This window comes from Choloepus didactylus, chromosome 2, assembly GCF_015220235.1.
Source record: "Choloepus didactylus isolate mChoDid1 chromosome 2, mChoDid1.pri, whole genome shotgun sequence".
NCBI classification, from domain to species: Eukaryota; Metazoa; Chordata; class Mammalia; order Pilosa; family Megalonychidae; genus Choloepus; species Choloepus didactylus.
Window position 1 is genome coordinate 208,732,116 of NC_051308.1, and position 14,435 is coordinate 208,746,550.

General features: G+C 44.9%; 1 protein-coding gene and 1 pseudogene across 9 annotated transcripts in view; both read right to left on the reverse strand.

Annotated features, from left to right (window-relative positions):
• Positions 1-1,096: 1,096 nt before the first annotated feature.
• The window catches only part of NFYC (nuclear transcription factor Y subunit gamma), a 72,313-nt gene continuing 58,974 nt past the window's right edge, over positions 1,097-14,435 (reverse strand). For 7 of the 9 annotated variants that reach the window (XM_037827561.1, XM_037827556.1, XM_037827557.1 and 4 more), the window contains 5 exons: positions 13,997-14,170; positions 8,438-8,596; positions 5,283-5,390; positions 2,801-2,860; positions 1,097-1,831 (listed from right to left, as the gene is read on the reverse strand). In XM_037827561.1, coding sequence (XP_037683489.1) covers positions 1,400-1,831; positions 2,801-2,860; positions 5,283-5,390; positions 8,438-8,596; positions 13,997-14,170 — 933 coding nt within the window. In that variant the 3' untranslated portion in view covers positions 1,097-1,399. The remainder of the gene's footprint in view (positions 1,832-2,800; positions 2,861-5,282; positions 5,391-8,437; positions 8,597-13,996; positions 14,171-14,435) is intronic. The other 2 variants (XM_037827560.1, XM_037827559.1) reach the window with 1 other exon arrangement.
• LOC119527486 lies at positions 11,088-13,983 on the reverse strand (annotated as a pseudogene).

Here is a 14,435-nt window from a genome sequence, read left to right on the forward strand (position 1 = left end):
CCATCACAGAAGAAAAGGTCTACTTTTCCTGGAACCCAGTTCACTGTTCTTTCTAGGATAGCAGGTCTCATTGGCATGGTGGAGATAAGAAAGGAGATGGCTCATCATTGGCCTTTTTAGCCAGTGAAGAACTGGAAAGTGGAATGCTTTCTATCCTCCCTGCTTTAATTAACCGGAAGCAGGCCCTGGCCCATCCTCCATGCAGACACCTTTCTTTTGATAATGGGCACAGCCACAGCAGGCAGCTGAGAGTGACAGCTTGTGCCGGGCAGGAGGGGAGGGTTTAACCCGGCTCCTTGTTGGTAGCATGACAGGGCCAGCTTTCTCCATGAGACACCACCCTCTCAACCAAGCCAGGTAACAGCTAAGTCTGGCACATAAGTGAGAGTTCAGTAAGGCAGGCTGACAGGCACCTGTGAGTAGCAAACTGATTCGGATGAAGTTCATTTTTAAAACAAGTTGAAGATTTCAGTTTGAATGAGATTTGTGGCTCAAGTTCCCTCAACATTACACATCCCTTCCTTCCCAGTCATTCAACCTGAGAGCAAACAAAACTTTCCAAGCCTTTTCCAAGCCAAGTAAGTGGCCCATGAATGCCCCCAGACACAGAAATCCAGACTCTAAATTATCTAAAATGAGATTTATTGAATTTCATGCAGTTTGAAGTCCATGCAGAAAAGGAGACTAGCACAATTTTTAATGCATTTTAAAAATAAAATAAAAAAACGGTGGGGTGGGCAAATGCAGTAAGTTCTAGTCTCCTTCGGTCCCTGGGAGAGGTTTGGGAATGAAATCATCCATGCTCTGTAGGGAATGAGTTCATTTCTTAAATGCAAGGAATGTTTCCATGGCCTCTGGATGCAAATACACAGAGCTATGGGGCAAGAGGGATGGGGAGAGGATTACTAATGAAAAAGAAGCTACACACATTCACCTAATTTAATCTGATGGCAGAACAAGGTAGCAAATCCTGGGGGGCAGCAACTTGTTCCAAGAGTTAGGAGATGATAACATGTACCCCTGGGAAGATTTTTTTTAAAAGGAAGGGGTAGTGAGAACAAAAAAAAGAGAGAAGAAATATTTCTTTAACACACTCTTCAAGAAAATGCCATAAATATGTTATTTAATATTTTCATTTCATAGCTTTGGACACACAGCTCAACATATTGAAATACTGATTCCTTGGGGGGTGGGGGGATGGGAAAAAAGAAATAAAAAATATCGCATCTTTTCGCTGGAGAATCTCGGCCCCCAGGTGTGGGGCGTAGTGCACCAGTATCCTAGCCTGCAGGAGGCGCTGAGGTCGGCCGGGTCCTCTGGGGAGGGAGGCTGTGCCCATCACCTGGGGCTGTACGGCAAAAATTGCATTGGGTGTCCTTGGGCTTGCCAGCTCAGGCCCTCAGTCGCCGGTCACCTGGGGGGCCTGCCCGTCAGAAGGCTGGTTGGCTGACTGGATGAACATGGGCTGGGCGAGGTCCTGGCCCGCAGGCATGGTGACTTGCTGGATCTGGTAGAGCTGCTGCGAGGGGTGGAGAGGAGAGAGTGAGGTCACCCCTGGGAGAGGGGCATGCAGCTCTCTATGGGCCTCGAGTTGGTCAGGGGCCCCAGATACCTCAACCACCACCCACTGCAAGGCGTCAGAGGGAGGAGGGGGTGTGGAGCTCTGCTGGGGTCGGGAACAGCAGACACAGGAGGTACCAGCCCGGTGTGAGGGGGTGTGTGTGGTGGGCAGGGAAGAGGTGCAGGGAGTTGAATTTCCTGTGGCTTTCACTTCTCTGGGCTCTGCCTCTCCCGTTAGCTCAGAGCCTCGAGCTTGCTGCACGCTGTTCCTCTGTGACAAACACAAGCAATTCAAACCACTGTACCAGCAGCTTGGAAGTCAGCATTTCCCCAACTCTTCGTAATCCTCAATGGCAGGGGCAGTAGGCTTACTCCCTCTCCTTCTGTCCTCAGAGTATCTGGCTCAAATCAGGCTAACCTGAATCTGCCTTTCCTATGTGGGCTCTGCTGAGGAGGTGAAATACTTCCTACAGCCAAGACCTGTGTGGGTGAAAAGGATGCTCACATGCCACTTAGGAAGGTCAGGGTCAACTGGCCACTTTATTTCTTGAGTGTCCCCAAAAGAAACCAAAAGCCAAGATTCCCCACAGGAGCCCTGGCACATCAGCCCAGCACCTAGTACTAATAGAAGCCAGAAGTCAGTCCTCATGCATCTCCTCTCCCTTCTGGGCAGCAGAGAGCACAAGCTAGGTGCATGTCATCCTACCATGTCCTCGGGGTCTCTGGGTTCTGTAGCGTGAGGGAAAAGCGGGATGGAGAAGGAAAGATTCCTTCTTGTGTGAGTCTCAAGTAAGTTTAGAATTACTGAATGTCAAGTACAGAGGGAGCTCGAGAGGTTACATGTTCCCAGCATTTCAACTACTTCAGGCTATTAAGCAGCAGCATGGCTTACAGAAAAAAACAGTCCTAGAGGGAAATAAGACCTCCATTCTAGTCGTGGCTCTGCAATGAACTGCTAAGTGAGATTGGGCAAGGTACTTCCCATCTCTGGGGCTCAGTTTACACATCTGCAAAATGGAGATTTGGGCTATATCATGTCTAAAATTATTTTTACTTCCCACAAGTCTATCAATTTAGAGAACAGGCACCCTGACTTAAAGACTGTCCTTATTTTAACCATTTTTGTCCATTCATTGCTAATAGAGGATAGGACAATTGCCCTAACCATCCAAAACACAGATACCATCCCTAGCCCCCGTAATTCCTCACCCTTTCCCCCTGCCCAGGCTGGGTATCCTACCTGTCCATCTGTGAACTGGCTGAACTGCTGCTGTCCTTGCTGGACCTCTGTCTGTGTGATCTGTAGGAAATCAAGCACAGTAGAGTAGGCATGTCGGCTGCAAGGCCTGGTCTGCCAGCCCACTGCCCAGGAGATAGTCATGAAGATCAAATGAAACAATGTATATCAAGTGCCCAGAATGAGGCCTGGCGCAGAACAGGTGCCCCATGAGTAGAAGAAAAACAAGTGTCCCTTCTCCAGTAGTGCCCCCCAACCCACTGACGACTACTCAGAGTTGGCACCACACAGGCATGCAGAGGACCCTGGAGGACATACTGTATAACTCCCATACCCATCTCCCTTAATGTACACTGACTCCCCCACCTCCCCACTCATCCCAAGGTCTTCCTGGGGCCTTGAGGTTCAGGTCAAACAGAACCCCTAACTCCTAGAAGCTAACATGACATAGCACGACATTTATGGTTTAGGCAGGAGCCCTAAAGATCTTTTAGACAGTGAAGGCAGTTTGCAAAATGTTGGGTGAGCTATGAGTGGTCCATTTCATTCTTGGAAGGTGGGCTCTAAACCAAACCCCTATCACCCAGATTATCTGACTGGAATATGAAACACCCTGGCGAGCAGGTGGCCTTGGCCCTGGCAGCCCTCATGGCAAAATCATGAAGTACTTTTTCCGAGAGAGGACACCCTCTGGGCCAACCGAAAGGAGGAGGATGGGTACCTCAGAGAAAGGGAGGGGTTTATGTGCAAGGGTTAGAGCAACGAAGACATTTATCACAAGCACTTAACATCTTTTGTGGGGTTTTTACTTAAATGGATTTTAAAGTAAATTTACTAACATATAAAACTGCATCATATAACAGTAACTGCTAGGGCCAGCTTAGTAGAGTGGAAAGAAGATTGGAGCATGTGTGTGTTTATCTATGGAACATTTGACTAGCAATGTTCCCTGTGTACCATCTCCTGGAATCATCACAGCCAACTGGCAAAGTAAGGACTGTCCTCTCAAATGTCCTCACGGTGGGCAAAAGCAAACCTGTCAGGTCAACCTGTGAGGCGATGAGGAGCAAGAAAGGGGATGGGTATGCAAAGCTTCATCAAGATTTCAAACTACTGTGCTTTGTTTTTGGTCTTTCTCCTCTCACCAATCTATAAGCTGTTTGAGGGCAGGAGCTAAGTTTTGCCTTTATACCCTCAGTGCAAAATAAGTAGTCAAGAACTGTCTGTAGTATAAATGAACAAACCTGAGACAAACAGAAATTATCCTTATAGATGAAGTTAACTGTGCTTTGCGGCCAGCAGGACTGCCATTTACTTCACTGAAGAAGGAAGTTTCATTTACCTTTGAATTTCATTTATATATTATCCTTTTGAGCCTCCATTCAACAAACATTTACTGAGCACCTACTAAATGCCAGGTTATCCCAATTACAACTTGCTTCTCCCCTCTTCTCTGTTCACCCAATTTGTCCCCACTTTGATTTTATTTTCCATTCCCCAAATTGATCTCTAGGGCGTCAAGAACCGCTCCTCATTTCCTCCCATCCCCGTGCCATAAAATGTTTTCGGATCCCAGGGAAGAATCTTACAAGCTTAAAAAAAAAGAGAGGAGGGTACCCAAGGGTGTGGCCAATCTTGTGATCTGAATCAGTGTGGGTGAGTCCCAAGGAAATTATGGAAAAGGCCAAGTACTTAGGCGAATGAGGGAGTGGGTATGGAGAACGCCCTTTAATGACCATAAGAGACTGTACAGAACTCAGAAGCCTTGCTTTTGGCTCATTTCTCACATTTCCCCAAATGAGATCTTTGGAGACCTGCTCTACAAACTCAGCTCTATCACCACTGTCAATAGATACATCACCAAAAATGCAACTGGGCCAGACAGGACCAGCTCTTAAACGATCGCTGCTTTTTTTGGGTCTGAGGCAAAAGAATCCATTAACAATGCTTCCCCTTGACCAGTATACCCCACGTCTTGCCACTTCCCAGGAAGGCAGCCCCCTCAGGATCTGTGACTCACCACCTTGAATAACCTAGGGTATGAAAGGAGATGAGAGGGGCAATTTCTCTGGTTAGGAAAGTGTGAGGAGGTAAGGGAGCAAAATCTAAGTAGGCTTTCCAAAGGATGGGGGAGGTACCAGGACACAACAGCAACTGGAGTGTAAAGACAGAAATGGCCTGTTGACTAGGCAGCTTGTCAAAATGCTTTCTATAGTCATCATGGACACATATATCAGGCTTTCTCCAAGTTTCCTTGAGGCTTCCGCTGCCTTGTTTTTCCCTTCAGAAAAGGCTAGTGAGAGAGACATTTTTAATCCAGTCCTCCAATTACCCCTTTCTGTCCCTTGGGAAGCAGAACAGATGTGGAGGTGGTTCTTGCTGAAGGATAAGGTGGCAATAAAGTTATATGCTGAGTACCCCTTTCCAGGCAGAAGCCAGTTCCTGCTGATTTCCAACTCAAGCCCCACATCTCCACGGCACATACCTGCTGGGCATTGGTGGCGAGCGTCTGGATCTGTCCTTGCACAACTTGGGTGCCTGATACAGGCTGGGCTAAGCGGATATACTGCAGCTGGCCGGCATTCAGCTGTACCTGGGGCAGGAGCAGAGACAAAGTGACCACAGGAGACTGAGTGCAATTTCAAACAGGAAAAGTTTCCATGACCAGAGATGCTAGTTGCACCCCTCTTCCCCAAGTCCTCCGAAAAAGCCCATCCTGAAAAAACATTCCTTTTTAACAGAGGACAAAACAAAGCAAAACCACAATATCCCCACCCCACATGACACACAACATCAAAGAGGTTATGTTCCCTGAACGGACTCTGTGAAAAATTCCCAGAGGATCATGTCACATATGTGAGAATGTGAGAACGGTATGGCTATATCCTCATTATTCACTGGCTCTTGGCTGTTTGATCAGTTTGCCTTAGGAATCGATCCCAAAGACTATCCGACATTTTCAGAATGCCTGTACCATTAGTGTAGACCTCTTTCCCCTCCGTCTCCACACTTCCCCACCCTAGTTCTGGGGGTGACTGACCCAATAATTCTAAGAGCTCCAGTGTCCACCAGGAGCCCAAAGCAGACAGCCACTGTCCTGTGCCACTGCCCTAGTACTGCCCTAGTACTGCACAACCCAATGCTGCAAACTTGGAGGAAAATGCTGACCTGAACCAAAGCGGGGGTCTGTGGGACTTTTAGGATCCTTGGTGTTCAGCACTAGCTTTGGCCAAACACCTCCCAAGAGGAGGCTGAATCAATAAGCCTTTCACAGAAAACCTCATCATGGGAAACCAAAGCTACAAAAGTGCCTTTAGAGTTCCTCAGGCTTAAGATTAACTCAGATAATACAATAATACCACATACTGCATTTAATTGTGTGCTAAAAGCCTTAACTCAGGCTCTTAATGCTCCAGTGCACCATGAAAAGTATTAGTGCTTTCAGCGTGAGGATGAAGAGAGGACCAAGGCAGTTTCAATGTAAGAGGAGCTGTGGCTCAGTAGAGGGGGAACTGTAGACATTCACACTGAGGATTTGGGGGATGAAAGAAGTTCCGGGAGCACAGGCAGCTTTGGTCTGACTCTATCTGGGGACTCAGACACCAACCCTTGGCTGCCCAGGCTGATTCTGTTGTAATGGGGAGCTTCTTGAGGCAAAATTTCCCCTTGCTTTCAAGAACAAACTTCACTGCAGAGAATTTTATTTCCATGAGGAAAATGCTGGCTGCATTCCTGCATGCAGTGTTAAATCAAACGGCCTCTTTGAAACTTCCAGCCTCAAGGAGATTTGAACCACCAAGAAAAGACTAACTGAAGTTTTTAGTAGAACATCCCAGAACTGTCAGCTTGAGGAAAGATGGAGGGGCACAAAATATAAACCAGTTAAGAATCTGGTTCAAAGGAGACAGGACAAGAGTATTGTGATCTGCAGTTATTTCTTTCCTGAGAATATGCCAGGAGGAGCTCAAGTGTCAAGCCTAAATCTTCTACCTAAATCCCATAATACAGCTCTCTGGGCAACAATGTTAAATTCTTGGGAGGCAAGTGGGTGGAGACTTGGGAAACCTCATCTGAGACTGACAGCAGCTGGTTCCAGAAGTCACAAAAACTCTAGCCAAGGATCCCAGGATAAAGGCCTGAATTCAGCTTCATCCCAGGAGTGGGGGAAGGTGTTCTGACAGCCATGGGAACTTAAAATTTTCTAGGTGGGAAAAGGAGCCTGTTGCAGAAACTTAAATGTGACTGAAAAGCCAGCAGTTCTTAGAAACAAGCTCTATTTCTTTTAGGCTTAGGTTAAAGCATCTGGTGATGCTCTGTCCCTCAGTCCTTTACTGTAGGGATGGGTCTGGGGATCCTCACAGCCTTAATTACAGACAAATAAGCCTATCCCTTGGACTTTCAAAACAGAAGTTCCCTTCCGAAAATTCACCACCATTACAAGCACACTGAGGAGCTGCCTAAAGACCCTTTCAGGAGACTCCTGCAGAGGTATGTAAGACTGAGAAGATGAGACTGTGAATTCTGCAACACGTCTTCTAGGCCAAAGCTCCACGCCTCAGAGGGTTAAAAACACTAGAATTAAAGGCACTGCAAGGTGGAAACTTTTCTCTGGCTTAAATGAACGTTTCTTGGTGCTTTTTCAAGCAAAAATAAGAACCATTCAAGAGAGAGGTCTTGGGGTTGGTGGCTGAAACAGGGAGGCAAGGCAGAGCTCAGTCACCTGGAATTGATGGGTGGCAGGCATGTGTGTGTGTAAGAGAAGACAGACACACACACACACACACAACCCCTCTGTTTTCCTAAGCGTTCTCTTAACTTAATAAAGAGAATAGTTCCTAAAACAGGGCTGAGAATGCTTTCCAAATTTTTTTCAAAGAGGAAGCCGTTAACCAATTTCAAGTGAGTTTCTGTACCTGCCTACATTTCATTTACAATAGAAAATGGGGTATGGGGCAGGAAAGAGTGCTCCATGTCCCTTACTTCCACATTTTTTGGTGGCAAAATGACCAATGTCCAGACTGCAAGTGTTAAGACAAGGACATTTTTACAGAAGAACAAGCACAAGTTAAAAAAAAAAAAAAAAAAAAAAGCCAACAAATCTAAGAAATGAAATCCCTTAAGACACACAGGAAGCAGCAGTCCACAGTGAAGGAATGGATAAGTTAAATGAAAGCCAAAAATATACTTTACTGCAGGCTCCACTGGGAACTGACTCATGAATATGCAACAAGTGTATTTATGGCCTTCACCATATACCTCCCTCTTATTCTCTGCTAATCAAAAGACAAGACTGCCATGGCATGAGATGGTGGTTCCAATGATCTCTGTGCATAGGTGGAATGAGGGGAAATCAAGAGGAGCTGCCCCGTAGTGGTTGAACCTGGATTAAGGGAAAGTAGGGAGTAAACATAGTGAAGCAAGTTGCAGTCTCGGGGGAATGGGAATATAGGTTAAAAAAATAAACATATGTTATGTATGTGTGGGTGTGTATATGTGCACCCGTATAAGCATATATAAAATTTTTAAGCATTTCCTGTTCTGCAGTGGAGAAAAGTGCTGCACACATGTAAGTATAAGCATATATAAAATCTTTAAGCATTTCCTGTTCTGAAGTTGAGAACAGTGCTGTGCAGGGCTTACCGGGATCTGCTGGATCTCTCCTGTATTGGTGATGATCTGCTGCATCACCTGCATGGTCTGTCCAGTGCCACTCTGGGCCTGCTGGGCTTGACCCTGTGGCTGGGCCTGGACAATCTGCACCTGCTGACCTTCTCCAACCTGCATCGTCACGGGTGTGGTCTGGAAAGAAGTCACAAGAAGGCTCACTGAGCTCTGGCTTGGAGCCAGCAGGACTACCACAGTGTTAACAGCAAACAATTAATTGGGAGCAAACCCCCTCCATTAATTGCCTGGATTCATCTCAATACTAACAACAATACTCAACCTACAGTGTCCTTCAAGCTAAGTTACTCTCTGAAATAACAGATGGGAAAGCCAAACAGGATTTTTTTGGTTAACAGTACAGAATATTTTTCTAGGTCCCAAACATAAATCTGTATGCTCAAATGTTGTAACTTTTCACAGCCCTTTCAATGATGTTAAAAAGAATCAAAAGCAACCATGACAGTTCACTTAAGAAACGGACCAAGCAGGAGAAGGTAAATTTGGAGGACAAAACTAAATGGATAGTGGGGTCAGGATGAATTTACTACTAAGTTCAGGATCCTGGGCTCCTTCCTCTAATATGTAAGTTGCTAGAAGGAAAACAAAGCATGTGGGCACATACCTGGGCTGAGGCTGGGCCTGGTGCCCAGAGGTTTTCACCCCTATGCAAGAAGCAGCACGACTCCTCCCATACTAGCCAGACAGCTGCTCTGGACACAGCATGGCTTCCCATGGGAGACAACACCATCAAGACCTTCAACTACCTGGATTCTTAACTGAGGCTATCCTTAGTTAATAGATTTTTAAAAAGCAAGGCCTTTAACAGTCTAGAAACAGGAATCTCAGACTTAAGGAATTTCAGTCTAATGTATATGACTTGGCAGATTTTGTACCTCTTGTGCAGACTCAGTGGATTGTAGTCCTATGGAACTTGCTTCTCTGAGAGATGGCAAAGACTTGAATTGTCAAAACATTTCTAAACATCTTAAAACTCGAGCCCCAGATGTGACCTTTACAGACTACCTAGAACAGTGAGCCCAGCCTGACTCAACTGATGGTAGTGGTGGAAGGTAGGTGGAGTCTTCTAAAACTACATCTGCACCTCCAACCCCCTAATGTGGACATGATCTCAATCCATTCTGAATTAAAAATCACCTCAATGAGAAGACTCCTGGGAGTTTCAACAGAACAAGGGCCTCAACTGATGTTATACTGATACTCTCACATTCTGACTGCAGAGCTCTACTGTACAGTAAAACTATGCGTCTAAAATTCCAAGGTAAGGGGAAGTGCTCTGGGAACTTTAGATGAGAATTCAAGGATTATTAAATAAGAAGAAATTACTACGAACAGGAGAAAGGGGAAGAACGACGATAGAAGGAGCTAAAATACATGCAGTGGGTTAGGACAACAGGAATATCTCTTCCTTTCTCACACTGCTATTTTCAATTTAGCCTACTTTCCAAAACCAGGAATAAAAGTTTCCAATTTTGTGACAGAAAACACAAGTTTCACTTTATCAAATTATGTGTTCTTTCCAACTTTGCTTTAATATGTATTCTGTACTGCAAAAATGTCTTTGCACTCTACTTGTAATACCTATTTCTACGGGTCAAGGAAGGCATGACACCGCATGAGCCTACCAAGCAGCAGCAGGACAGCAAAATAACAGCTGGGAGGGACCAACTTCACCATCCTCACAAACCTTATCACTGTCAAGCTGAGCAAGTCGGGGGGTGGCAAAGAAGAGGATAGATGAAATTTTTGCTGACTTCAAAAAAAAAAAAGAAAAGAAAAGAAAAGCATGCCAACTCATCACTGTAATGTATCAACCCAATTTTCCCAAGAGTATTTCCGTGGTATTTCTAAATCATTTCAGGAAAATGAGGGCTTGTGTTAGCAGGACAGCTGTCAAATCATGTATGGTGTGCCCTGCTGTCAGGGCACAATGGCCATGAACATTTTAGGATGACCAGTTCTTGGCAGACTCCCTTGAAGTCCACTCTGTAAAGGTTTTGATAAAGCCTTTGGCAGGTAAACTCCCATTGTAGGCTCAAGCATTAGCAAAATGAGGTAGCTTAGGTGTCATGTGTAAAACGCCTTGAAGCAGGGTCTGGCTGGGCTCAACTTTGAGCCCCTCCTGCCTAGCACAGTATGGATAAATAAATGAGCAGGAATAAGTCCTAAAATCATAACTAATATTTAAATCTACCCCACCACCCCCCATTTTTTTCTTCTAGGCAGACCCAGCTCCCTACCAGAAGACACAAGGTAGCCAGGATGCGTCCCTTACCAACTTTTTCAGACTTGCCTAGATGTTCTATGCTAACTGCATGTTCTCACCACTCCCTGTGCTATTTTCTCACTTACAAGTCTTTCCTTATGCAGTGCCCTCTTCTGGGAATGCCCTCCTTCTCCGCTTTATAATTGCACTGTTTCCTCTAAAATTCCTATCATTCTCTTAGGAACCTTTTCTGACGTCTTTTTCTACCCCTTCACCACATCTTTGTTAAGAACCACCCCCCTCCAACGTCAATGTGTCCCCATAATACTCCATACAACATTCTTTTTTTTTTTACAGAAACAGTTTTTAGTTTTTAATGAACTTGTAAACAAAAAAGCTCCCATTTCAAAATAAAAACAAAATCCCAAATCATGTTTACAGTGATCACATTTATCTAAGCGATATACATACATGTTCAGTTGTAAGATGTTTACTAAATCTCTGTGACGAATATTTTTTTAATATCCAAAACATTACAGAGGTAATGAAGAGTCCTAAAGATAATCTAGTAATCACAACGTTTTTCTTAAGCCTCCACTTTAGATGCTGTTATTTCTAGCACAGGTAAGCAGGCAGAGTCTTTCACATGCTCAAACACTGGAATCTTTGGTTGCTACCTTATTAACTGGCTTGCAAACAAGAAACCAATCATTTTAAGAATATTTTAAGTGAACAACTTACAAACCCCAGGGATGGAGAAACCCTAAGAATGCACAATTGTGAGCATTTACAATCATCACAATTGTGCCTGAAGACTGTTCACGCTGCTCAAAATAAAGTTTTAACAAAAATTGGCGTATGCACAATTTCTCCATCAATTTGTCAACCATATAGTTAACTTTTCCACTTGAAAAAATGCAATAGAAAACTGGACACCATATTTCACCATCTCAGTTAATATTTACAATTATAGGAGCCAAAACTCAGGATGCAGGACTACCAATGCTGCCCAGAGGCAGTTTATTCTAAAATCACATTCTTGACACCAAGTATATGGTTGTCCATAACCAATGGCTAGTGTACATATGAACTAAAATTTCTAGATTTGGGGAGAAACAAATGCTGCTCCAGTCATCTGCTCTGCTTCTTCTGTCCATGATTCATGCTTAAAAACCTTTCACATTACTCTGTTTTGTCAGTTTGCTTGTCTGTGGGGGTTTGGGCCTGCTGACCCTGCTCACAGAAAGAGCTTACTCGCTGTGCTGCTTTTTGCTTTAACATTGTCCAATCAAATGTGTAGTCATATTAGTGATTCAGGGTCCTGAAAGGAATGCGGAATAGCTGCCTCAGATACTTGTAATCCAGAGCTTCCTCAAAGCACAGCCCATGAAAATAGTTTAAATACACAGCAAATTCTGCAGGAAACCCCTTACATAAAACTTCAAAAGGAATGAACACCTTGTCACTAATGTTTTCATACTTTTGTTTCTTTGTTGTAGCCTTTAGTCCTTGCCATGGCAGGCTGGTTCTATTAAAATACATCAAAACAAATCCTAATGATTCCATGTCATCTTGGTGACTCTGTTCAATACCAAGATGTGCGTTGAAGCTAGCGCATCAGGCACTGCTGGTGAGATTTTTATCTTCTCTGTATGGTATGAGGTGCCTTGTCCTGTTGTCTCTCTACTTTTGGCAGAGCAAAATCAATAGAGAATAACTTACTACAGTGATGCCCAATACCATTAGGAAGTTATCTGGTTTAATGTCTCTTTCTGTGTACAAAATTCTCTGTATGCTCATATTCATTCTACTGATAATGTGGTCAGCTAACCTAAGTACAGTTACCAGTGTGAACCTTCTTGAACAGAAGTTGAAGAGGTCTTCAAGGCTGGGTCCAAGCACATTTGTAGTCTTTTTCCTGACCAGACCACTGTATGTGGGGGATGCCAACCTCACCTTGAAAAATCTTGTAGAGCTTGTTCTTGTACAGCAAATGGGGACGCCTAGCCTTCTAAGATTCTAGCTTCACTGTCACTTCCTTGCCATTAGTGATGCTGATCTCCAGATTAAACATCCCCCAAGGAGCCAGACCCAATCTTCCCTACCAGTTTATTATATCCCTCTAACAATGAATTTGGCCTTGGAGCTGCTGTTGCTTGCTATCCTGAGAGATGAAAATGAAAGAACAAAAATGTCCTCTTCTGGAAGGAAGACAGAGGCTTCCAGGGCCCCTCCATGAAGCAAGGCTGAGGAGGAGGAAATGGAAAACAGACTCTTTCTCAGCATTACAGGCCCCAGAACTGTCCGAGGGGAACCTGATCATTGCCTCTCAGACAGGTTTCTTTCTGCCAGGCCACAGTTTCTGAGGGGTTTTCACAGTTACCAGGCTGGGCCACTTGTTTCTGGGCAGCTGCTGTCGCCTCACTTGTGCAGGGACGTTGCTGACTAGAAAGGAGGCAATGTGAGTTAGGGAGGTGCTACTGATGCTACCACTGCTGCCAGCTACTGCTTGAAGGAACCCGTCACTCTGTCGACACTGCCATCTTGTTCCTTTTGCCACAATTCTATCTTACATTTTCCGTAAGGTGGTGTAATCTTTAAGCATTTGTTTCTCCCACGAGATTGTAAGTTCCTTGGAAACCGGAACTGTTGTATTCATGCGTGTATTCCCAGTACATAGTATAGGACTTTACCTACAGAAGATGCTCAATATATGTTTGCTGAATAAATGAATTAATGACTGGCAGGGAATTTGGATTCAGAGGACAAGTCTCTGCAGACTGTCACGATCCCTAACAAACATAGACATTACTGATCTCACAACACCACCACCTGGGAGAGAAAGAACCCTATGATTACTACTGTAAAAAGAGAAGGTCACTTAACCCAAGTATAGGGGACAGAGAAATGAGGAGAAAGGGTTAGAGAGGGAAGCGAGCTGGCATTGATGCCCAAATTCCAATGCTGGTATAGACACAGATAGCAGGCATGGAGTATATTTAAACTGCCTTCTACAGGGATTCTAATACTCTTCATGGGGGCATTCTAGAGTTTGTTTTTATTTCCCTTCTAAAATTTTTGAGCTCATACGGATCCTAGAGAGCATAATGACCCATGAGAAAACTAAGGCCCAGAGAGATGAGGGTAAAACTTTACCTCAGGGGCTGAACCTGGGGAAAAGTCCAGGTTTCCAGACTTCAAATCCAGTGCTTTATAATGATTTGGCCACCTCTCTGCCCTAGTCAAGCTTTCTCCAACCTAACCTAAGAGGAGCTGTCTTGCTGGGTGGGCACCCTCAGCAGCTCACAGACCTGGCCCTGCTGAGGCTGCGCGATGATGATCTGCCCCGGCTGGATGGTGGTCGTGGAACTGGTGGTCTGCTGGCCTTGCTGCTGCCCCTGGACTTGGACGGCGGTGGGCTGCTGAGCCAACGTGAAGTAGTACTGGACGGGCTCGGCAGGAGTCACAGACTGGCGCACCTCCTCCTGCGGGGGTGGAAGGAAAGGCAGGTAAGAGAAAAGAACCAACTCAGCAGTCGCTGCAGTGAATTTCCACTCTTCCCCCAAAAGGGCTTTGTGCAGTTGCCTGCTGAATGCTGAGCTCTCCACATTTGAAGCCAAGGGAAAGTGGAATATGAAGAGACCAGTTGTGCTAAATCAAACTAAAAATAACAGATTTCATAGGCTTCACAAAACAGACAGCCAATTTTCTGAAGTATAGAGTGTGATGTGTTGCAAATGGGCAAATAAT